General features: G+C 43.6%; 1 protein-coding gene and 1 pseudogene across 1 annotated transcript in view; both read right to left on the bottom strand.

The window, feature by feature from the left end:
• LOC111960168 (NADH dehydrogenase [ubiquinone] iron-sulfur protein 2, mitochondrial-like) overlaps positions 1-4,489 on the bottom strand; it is a 10,150-nt pseudogene extending 5,661 nt beyond the window's left edge.
• Positions 4,490-5,113: 624 nt separating this feature from the next.
• LOC111960167 (kin of IRRE-like protein 1) overlaps positions 5,114-9,949 on the bottom strand; it is a 56,313-nt gene continuing 51,477 nt past the window's right edge. Inside the window, exons 7-10 of the mRNA XM_023982065.2 lie at positions 9,573-9,680; positions 8,762-8,889; positions 8,265-8,342; positions 5,114-8,153 (exon numbers count right to left, since the gene is read on the bottom strand). Of these exons, the coding sequence (XP_023837833.1) occupies positions 7,488-8,153; positions 8,265-8,342; positions 8,762-8,889; positions 9,573-9,680 (980 nt within the window). The 3' untranslated portion in view covers positions 5,114-7,487. The remainder of the gene's footprint in view (positions 8,154-8,264; positions 8,343-8,761; positions 8,890-9,572; positions 9,681-9,949) is intronic.

Genomic DNA, 9,949 nt, shown 5'->3' with positions numbered 1-9,949 from the left:
CAGTAGGAGGCACTCTTTCTTCTGGTCTACAAAAACATCCCAATGCCCCAGGGCAGTGATTGGAGACATTGCCCTGTGTAGGGTGCCGTCTTTCAGATGAKACGTTAAACAGGTGYCCTGACTCTCTGTGGTCACTAAAGATCCCATGGCACTTACTGTAAGAGTAGGGGTGTTAACCCTGGTGTTCTGGCTAAATTTCCAATCTAGCGTTCATACCATCACGGTCACCTAATCATCCCCAGCTTACAAYTGGCTCATTCATCCCTTTACCCTGTAACTATTCCCCAGGTCGTTGCTGTAAATGATAATGTTTTCAGTCAACTTAGCGGGTTAAAAGAAGAGGCTGAGAGGATAATAGGAGTTCTTCTCACCTGTCACAGCAGTCTCCCTTGCTGCCAATGGGGATGTCAAACTCCACCTCGTCATAGGGCTGAGGCTTCCTCAGGTCCCACTTGATGCCTGAACCCCTCAGTATCACACCACTGGCAGAGTTAGTTACAGATGTCATTAGGTTTTCAACTGTAAGAGAGTGCATATATACATACACACACTACCGTTCAAAAGTTTGGGGTCACTTAGAAATGTCCTTGATTTCCATTAGSCCCTGCCTAGAAGGCAGCTTCATTAAATAGTACCCGCAAAACACCAGTCTCAACGTCAACAGTGAAGAGGTGACTCCAGGATGTTTGCCTTCTAGGCAGAGTTCCTCTGTCCAGTGTGTGTTCTTTTGCCTATCTTGATCTTTTATTTTTATTGTCATGTCTGAGATATGGCTTTTTCTTTGCAACTCTGCCTAGAAGGCCAGCATCCCGGARTCGCCTCTTCACTGTTGACGTTGAGACTGGTGTTTTGCGGGTACTATTTAATGAAGCTGCCAGTTGAGGACTTATGAGGCGTCTGTTTCTCAAACTATTGCTTCTTTAAAATCAGCACAACAGTTTTCACCCTCCCACTCTGTCTGCCGAATTATTTCTCTTTGCTCCTTTTCCTTACTAGGATGTTGGTGGGCGCAGCCGGGAGGCTAAAAGGCTAAAGCCTTTTAAAATGATAAACTTGGATTAGCTAACACAACGTGCCGGTTGCTGATAACGGGCCTCTGTACACCTATGTAGATATTCCATTTAAAAAATCTGCCGTTTCCAGCTACAATAGTCATTTACAACATTAATAAMGTCTACACTGTATTTCTGATCAATTTGATGTTATTTTAAATGGACAAAAAAATGAGCTTTTCTTTAAAAAACAAGGACATTTCTAAGTGCCCCCAAAACTTTTGAACGGTAGTGTGATAGATATATATATATATATATACACATTTATTTGCCTCACCTAAAGCCATAGTTGAGTGCGTCCTCAGCAGACACAACCCCAATGTCCACAGTTCGGTTCTTCCAGATACGGTTGTTGGTCAACATCTCCTCCACCTCGTCTATTGATCTTGGGTCAGTTTTGCGTTACAGTTAAGGTTAGGATTGGGGGAAGAGGATGCTGATCCTAGATTTGGACCTAGGGGAGCCCTCACCTGGTGTACTCCTCCAGGTCTGACGTAGGCTGCATGCATCCTGGCCCCTGAGACACGCTCATAGAACTCAAGCATCTAGGAGAAGGATAGAGACAAGACAGAACATCCCTAAAAAAAAAACTACCTGTGAATGAGCTCAAAATGGCTTCTACAGCAAACCTTTATTTACACAAGTCAATTAATAAAATCTTATTAACAATGACAACCTGCGACCAATCACCTCAAAGAAAGGTCATACACTACTCTAGTCTACCCAGTGCCCTCACCTTTTCCCTCTCCTCAAACATCCAGAAGAAAGGGGTCATGGYGCCGATGTCCAGGGCGTGCGTGGTTATGGCCATGATGTGGTTCATGATGCGAGTCAGCTCTCCGAAAAGAACTACCACACAGAAAAACACACTGAAAATGCATACTTACTTCACTACTGCTGCCCCTCTTCTGCCTGTGTGAAGATTGCATTCCATGACAGGCCACATTCCCTCTGTATATCCATGTTGACTGTTGAACTTGAATATCCATGTTGACTGCGAACTACTGCCCCCTAGTGACCTTGTATAAAATGGCAATTTGGGTCCAGATGATCTTACAAGGTTATGCTTCTCACGCTTGTTACTGTCCTGCTGGTAAAGGAGGGAGGTGCAGCACTTCTCTAACCACAAATGTTCATCCCTGATTCAAAATGTACCCTTATCTCTAAGCCTAAATTAAGGGCAAAAAGCTTATATACTTGGCTTGATTATTAGTGACATTCACTCGAAACCAAATGGCAGCAAACCGTCTGAAATAGGAAACCCTTTTTATGTTGCAAAACATTTTGCAACGGTGTGTGCACTAATGAATACCTGAGATTCTGGTATGTTTGTCCTTTCTGGCATGGTCATCTAGCAGCACCTAGTCTCAACTCTGATCCACTGTGCACGGGGTGGGGCCTGGATGTTGAGCAGCTTCTCCACGGCCAGAGAGTAGGCCTGCTCGTTACATATCATGGATACGTAGTCCAGCCTGTCAAAGTAGGGTAGCGCCTAAAGTGCACACACACACACACACACATGTGAATGCAATTCATCCAATAAAAACATGCCTGATACAGAAGAGTCTAAACATGCATCATGTACATTACAAGCCAGGACACTGATGCAAGTTACTTTCAGCCAATTTTCATATCCGCTGCGCATACCTTACTGTCTCTGGGTGTGCTATAACAGGGTAGCAACTACGTACCTGCAGGTAGTTTCTCTGTGCCGCGGTGCAGCAGGCCCACATGGGAATCACACTTCTTCACCGACTCCCCGCTGAGCTTCAGCACCAGACGCAGCATGCCGTGGGCAGCGTGGTGCTGGGGCCCAAAGTTAATGGTCAGGTTAGACACCTCCTTCTCCATAGGAGCATCTTTATCTGTGGAGAGAAAGAGTGGTTGAGARGAGAGTCAGCAACTCTTGGAGGACAGTTGAAGTTGATAAGAAAGCTTCTTTTAAAAAGTAAAACCAATGCGTTTCGGCTCTTGGCCTTSATCAGGGATTTGCAGATTGAGAGGTTGCAGAGGGGCTAGTTGGTTTGGAATTCATGCATACGAGTTGAGATAAAGCTATATGTAGAATGACTATGATAAAGTCACAGCGTATGACTAAATCTATAATAAAGTTATCAAGTCACAGGCTGTGTTTAGAAACCACTGACAACCACTTTGACTAAGTGCAAATCTGGTTCAATAAAATAGGAGGCAATAAAATACAACTACCATACATATCAATATTTATAGAGGTCTCTGCCTAAATAACTAGGCTATTCATAGGGGCGTACCATTCCATGGTGGGGGGGACCCATTTCTCAGTGATGGAGCTGGGATACATCACCGCCCCGGCATACCGCTCCGTCCACTCCACATCTGGCTGCCGTTGTTTCTGTCTAGAAGAAAAGAACAAGCAACCATGATGTGTCAATAGGGAATCAGTACTGTTTCTAAGGCACAGTGTGGGTGTGGATGTTGTTTAGCCAGTGTTTAACCTACAAAGGCTCTTGAGGTGAGGCAACTCAGTCTTGAGCAACCACAAGTGCCAAGGAAACACCTCGTAATGACGACAGAGCTCAGGGTTGGGCATTATTACGCTCTAGGTCAGCCAAAACAGACGGGTCACTAATCACATTTCACACAGCAGGGGTAGGTAGGGTCCATAGCCTAATTGTCAAGGCACAAATGTATGTTTCCCCCCCTTGTAGGGTGGGCTGTTAAGTCTGAACAAAAAACCAAAACGCTGTTATATGGTGAGCAGGTAAGCCCTATGGACTCATTTTCTAGCTTGCTAATACTAACGTTAGCTACAGTAACGTTAGCGGTTATGTGACAGTATATTGTTTTTGTATCCCGAATGACTTATTTGGATATCATTAATAACAAGTGAAATTATTATTGCATTTATCAAAATTTTAACTTCTCACCTATTTTGCAGGACAGTGCAACCAGTGCTGACCATATTAYTATTTAAAATACATTTTGTTGAATGACGTCCAAGTTTGCTAAGCGACCTCAATACTGTCCCCACCATCTTGGCTGTCTTCTTCTGTGGAATGTATAGCCGACTACAACCCCAAAAGGTGCATTACCGCCACCAATTGGACAGGGTAAAAAAACAAAAACAAGGTACAAATAAAACCCATACTTGATAGGAAAAACTTAATCCACCAAAAATAAAACAATAAAAACCACATTGACAAAACCAAAACACGTACACTCTTCCTTCCTTCAAATCTCCCTTCTCAAGCTCTATGACCTGAGAGGGAGGTACTGCTTGTGACAATAGTCCATGCAACTCCTCCGCCAAGAAGTCTTTCAGTCCCAGGAACCATTCCGCCGCATCCACAATAATAGCTATTTTCTTGGATTTCCTCTCCACTTTGGCAGTGCCATTAATCACCATARTTAAATTCCTAGAAAGTTTCCTATCTCCTSAAAAGTATCTCTGGCYGTGCAGTCGGCAACAAKGATTTTCTTATTTTTTGGTTTAGGAAGCAAAGATGACAGAGTTATGTTACTGCCACCTATCGTACTGAAATATAATGGAAGTTGAGTTGGCGCTAGAAAAATTGTGTGACAATACACCAATAAGTATTTTTATTATAGTGGAAGAAGTTAAAATTGTTAGTGTTGAAAATTTGACGCTAGTGTATTGTAGAAGTATAACTGTAGTAGTAGGATAGAAGCCTTTAGTGGAATAGTAACAGTAGAAATAGTGAATACAGTGGTAGTGGAAATAGTCAAGTGACTGTTGCCCAGTAAAAGTATATAGCACAGTGTTGTTGTGCTTTTTGACATTTATATAATATAATTATTAGTACAATTAATGTGTACCGATAMAGGCTGTCAAATGATTTAAAATCATTAATAAAGTTAATTGTATTGATTTGCTGTGATTAATAGCATTTTCAGACATTGTTCAAATTTGGCTCTAATTAAAGAAGTTTCCATTTATTTTGTTTTTTATATTACATTGTGTTGTAGGTAATAATATATGTTGATTGTAGGGGAAAACAAAATAAACTGTATTCTCTGAATTGGAAGTTATCCCATTCCCCTGAAAGCATCACACAATATGGTTTATTTTATAAAAAACAGTGCTTTTTATTTCTGTAATACTGTGGAAAAATAATTACATACCATTTTTAAAAAATATTGGAGATAATGAACTTAAAAAATGAAAATGTGATTTTTGTTGTACATCTTTTGAACAGTTTTTCTCTGCTACGTTGAACAGTACAATAAGATAAACATTGTATTTCTAAATTCAAAGACACAATAATACAGGATACAGTCCTACCAGAGGTATACAAGTATTGGAACAGGATTGCAAAGAGAAATGATATGGACATATTAATGCAGCGTTTCCCAAACTCGGTCCTGGGGACCCCAAAGGGGGCACGKTTTGGTTTTTGCACCTAACACTACACAGCTGATTCAAATAATCAAAGCTTGATGATGAGTTGGTTATTTGAATCAGTTGTGTAGTACTAGGGCAAAAACCAAAACATCCAYCCAGGGGGGGCCCCAGGACCGAGTTTGGGAAACGCTGTATTACTGAAACACTCAYACACATAAACACATACAGACATACACACACGCATACAATATTCACGCACACACGCAGGTAGAGTACGGTATGTATATGTGTTACATACACACACAGCCATTCACACATCTATACAAACACTGTACAAATAGATGTGCACACACACACACACACACGCACGCACGCACGCACGCACGCACACACACACACACTCTCTCAATCTCTCTCCCTTTTGCTCATTCTTTCTTTTACCCATACACATTCACACAATCACACACCACTATATGGCAATACTGTAGAAAAACCTTCATTGCACCTTTCTATACACATTCTCCTCAGGCCTCGTCATCATGGCTGATTGTGTATGAGTAATGAAAGCGTTTACCACATGTTCCCAAAGGCCACTCTGTTCTAAACCTCCGTACACACCATCTCACTAGCCATGGTCCCAGGTCTGTTTGTTCGCAAGTGTGACAATGACCATAGGAGTAGGCAAGACAGCACAAACAGACCTGGGACCAGGCTACCACATCACCTCTTTCTATTTCAGCAGGGGGCACCAGGCTAAGGCTTATAGTCTGKATCCAAGCTGAATTTGCTATGTTTCATCATATCAATTATGTAGTATATTCATATAAATGGTGTAACAAAGCGATTTCAGTTTGAATCACAGGCTACCAGGCTTGTAGTTCCATWTGCCCGGAACTGCCTCAATACCTAAACCCTTGGTAGGCCTAGCAACACACAACACCTGCCAATATAAGGACCTCCTGCATGCTATCTACTGCATAAATGCTTGTAACCCAAGATTTACATCAAAATAAAGAGCAACATGGACACTTGGTAAAAAGGTTCCTGTATACACCCCCCCTTCCTGAATTCTGCCAGTCATCATGACTGACAGAAACAGGTCCACAAATACTTCTTCATGTTTCTCTTTGTTTGTTGGGGTGAATATCACCCAAACAAATACTAAACCCTCTCAAGTTTGAACATTTTGGTCCACAGACACTTCCTTCACAGAAATATGACAAAAATAATTCAGTAAAATGTTAAAAAATAGAATACAAAGCTCTAGTTTGTTGGTGTGCAAATAAAAACAGACATATATATAATACAGCTATAGATATAGATAACRGATGTCTAAGCAATGAATACTGTTTGTAATGCAGTGCAAAACGTACCATGGCCCCACTAACCAGCACCAATGGCGCCAATGAAGTAAAGCATTCTGGGATATATATGTGCTCTAAGATCACTGTATAAAACAACAACCAGCTAAAACAAAATGGCGGACAGTCATTACTCCTCACTGGTTGAGGTTTCTCCCGCCCAACGAACGAGTACCATATTTGATGGTCAATTTCTCCATGATATGCCTTACTTTAATATTTGGCAATCGTATATGGAATAAATTGCCTGTAACGCCCCCACCCTCCCTCTCGTCACTCATTACAGTCTAAATTCATAGCACTTCGGCTATTTATTTTGACAATTAAGATCTAAAGATCTCTTGTTCTCTCTAGTCCTATTTTCTCTGGTCTTGATTGTGACTTTCGCTTTCTGCTCTTTCAGAGCGAAGAATTGAACACTGGGAATGTTGGAATTCTGATTACAAGGAATTCCCCTCTGTCTCATTGGGATACTCTCTATTTTCCACTGATCTGGACTATCTCTCTTTCTCATACGTCCCTGTCTCGTGGGAAAATCCTAACTCCTGTGTGTGTGTGTGTGTGTGTGTGTGTCTGTGTGTGTGTGCCTGCATGTGTGTCTCAGTGTGTGTGTCTGTGTACACTCAAGTGTGTTTGTGTGTGTATGTTTGAGAATGCGAATGTGTGTGTGCGACTGAGTGACAGTGTGTATGAGAATGCGCCCTCACCCTCTACGTGAGAATGTACTGTATCTCACACATGTGTCTGCATCCTCTGTGTGTGTCCTCTGTGGCCGTAGTCAGAGTGCTGCGAGGTATAGGAGAAGCGGGTGGAGCTTCCATACTTCCCCAGTCCAGTCTCTGACCCTGATGGAGTCGCCCCCGGCCCCACCCCCGCACCAGGCCCCACCCCTGGCACAGGGCCCACCCCCGGCCCAACCCCGTACATCTCATAGGACGGACCGGCTTCCAAGGGAGCCACCGTGGGCGGGGCGAAGCCCATGCGGTAGGGGGTATAGGGGTGAGAGGGATAGCCGTAGTTGTCGTAGGCCAGTTGAGAGGAGTCCAACAGGCTGCAGTCAACAGGGAAGTCGCTGGTCTGCGGCGGGGGGTTGGGAGGGGGCGGCTGGCTTTGCCCAGCCCGGGTGAATGTGTTAAACTGAGCATAGCTGTTATGGGACAGTCTGGAGGGGGGACGGGGGTCGTAGCAGCTGGGGCGGCCAGGGGTGTTGAGGGGCCCTGGGCCTGGAGGGCCTCCTCCGCTGGCCGTGGCCCCTGATCCTCCAGCACTGCTGCTGACGGAGGCAGCGCCCCCTGGGGTGTTGGAGGGCCGGTAGTCGGAGTAGTGCATGGAGCGGGAGGCGGGACGGCCCTCGTCATGGGTGGAGGCTCGCACGTTATAGTAGCCATTGGTGGGATCCTGGAGAGAGAGAAGAAGACATATTGTAGATAAGGTGTGTGTGGGTGTCCGTGTGAATGTGTGCGTGGGTGTGTACGTGCGCRTGTGTGTGTTTGTGTGTGATGATATCACCTTAAGGTCGTACTCCTGGCGTGTGTCTAGAGTGTCGCTGCGTAGGTCCTGTTTCAGTTCTATATCGTCTTTAAAGGGCTGAGAKGAGGGAGAGAAGGGCACAGAAGAGGGCAGAAACTAAACCATCAAACAACGAAAAAACAACAAAGGTGGGGAGGAATCCAACATAAGAGGGGAACCAAAGTAGAAGAAAAAGAGAAAAAGAAGAGAAAGTGACAGATCTAAATTAAGGTTGAAAAAGGGTCATCATAAGTGTTAAAAATGTGAGTATTGTGATTGAAAAGATAGAACAGCAAAAGTTGATACAATTGAGAGGTAAAAATAATTTTAGGATTTCTCCTAAGAGGCTGGTTGTGTAATGTGAGAGCTTCAGAGTTCAGGCATCGTTGGAATGATTGAATAAACTTTATTGATCCCCTGAGGGGAAACTTGGGTAACATAAACCAAAGGCAGGAAAGTTCAAGGCAACCTGCTGTCCCGTTGTCATGGCAACTCACCGAGTACATGGCCTTGACCATGCGTGATGCCGTGGAAACGCTGCCGGAGTCCTCCTCCAGACTGTGGGTCTCCTTGTTTATTGTCTCTACCTTGATGTCTGGCTTACCCAGCGTGACCCCGCGACGACCTGGAAGCACGGCACAACAGCACAGCACACAGTTGAATACTGCTGGATATGTCAGGGTATATTGATTTAGATAGATACCATATGTATACGTGCATGTGGATTATGCGAATAATGGGTTCATATATTGATATCAAATCAAAAATCGAATAAAATTGTATTTGACACATGCGCCTAATACAACAGGTGTAGATCTTACTGTGAAATGCTTACTTACAAGGCCTTAACCAACAATGCAGTTCAAGAAATAGAGTTCAGAAAATATAAACTAAATAAACTAAAKWAAAAAAATATAATAAATAGTAACACAATAAAATAACAATAACGAGGGTACAGGTTAGATATCTGACGACAATTTAAAGGGCTGAGAGGAGGGAGAGGAGGGAGAGAGGAGGGCAGAAACTAAACCATCAAACAACGAAAAAACAACAAAGGTGGGGAGGAATCCAACACAAGASGGGGACCAAAGTAGAAGAAAAAGAGAAAAAGAAGAGAAAGTGACAGATCTAAATAACAAGGCTATATACAGGGGGTACCAGTACTGAGACAATGTGTCAGTACCGGACAATCAGAGACAATCAGGTGTATGGTGTTTTTAGGGCATGGGCATCTGAAACATGTATTGGTGTGTGTTTGATACTTTATAGATGGTTTGTCTGTGGGGAATAGATGCAGGTGTCACTCACTGCCTTTGTGCTGCCGGTAGAAGATGAGGACCAGGACTAGTAAACACAGGAAYAGCAGGATGGTGCAGCCAACAGTCCCTCCTGCTATTATACCCACTGGGACCTCCTCTGAGAGAGGGAAGAGAGGAGAGAGGAATGAAGGGAGAGAAGAATGGGGAGATCGAGAGGGGGGGTAGAGAGGAGGGAGGAAGGAAAGGGGGACGGAAAGAGACAGAGAGAATGGGGAGAGAAGAGATAGAGGAACGGAGAGAGAGAAGGAGGGAGCGAGATAGAGGAAGGGAGAGAGAGAGAAACACTATTCAACACAATACAACATGCAGATTCAGCTAAAACATTGTCATAGAGCAGGTATGAATATACATGGTGGTTATTGTTGT

This window comes from Salvelinus sp. IW2-2015, linkage group LG37, assembly GCF_002910315.2.
Source record: "Salvelinus sp. IW2-2015 linkage group LG37, ASM291031v2, whole genome shotgun sequence".
NCBI classification, from domain to species: domain Eukaryota; kingdom Metazoa; phylum Chordata; class Actinopteri; order Salmoniformes; family Salmonidae; genus Salvelinus; species Salvelinus sp. IW2-2015.
Note: the sequence above shows the minus strand (reverse complement) of the source record. Positions and strands in the feature narration are given on the sequence as shown.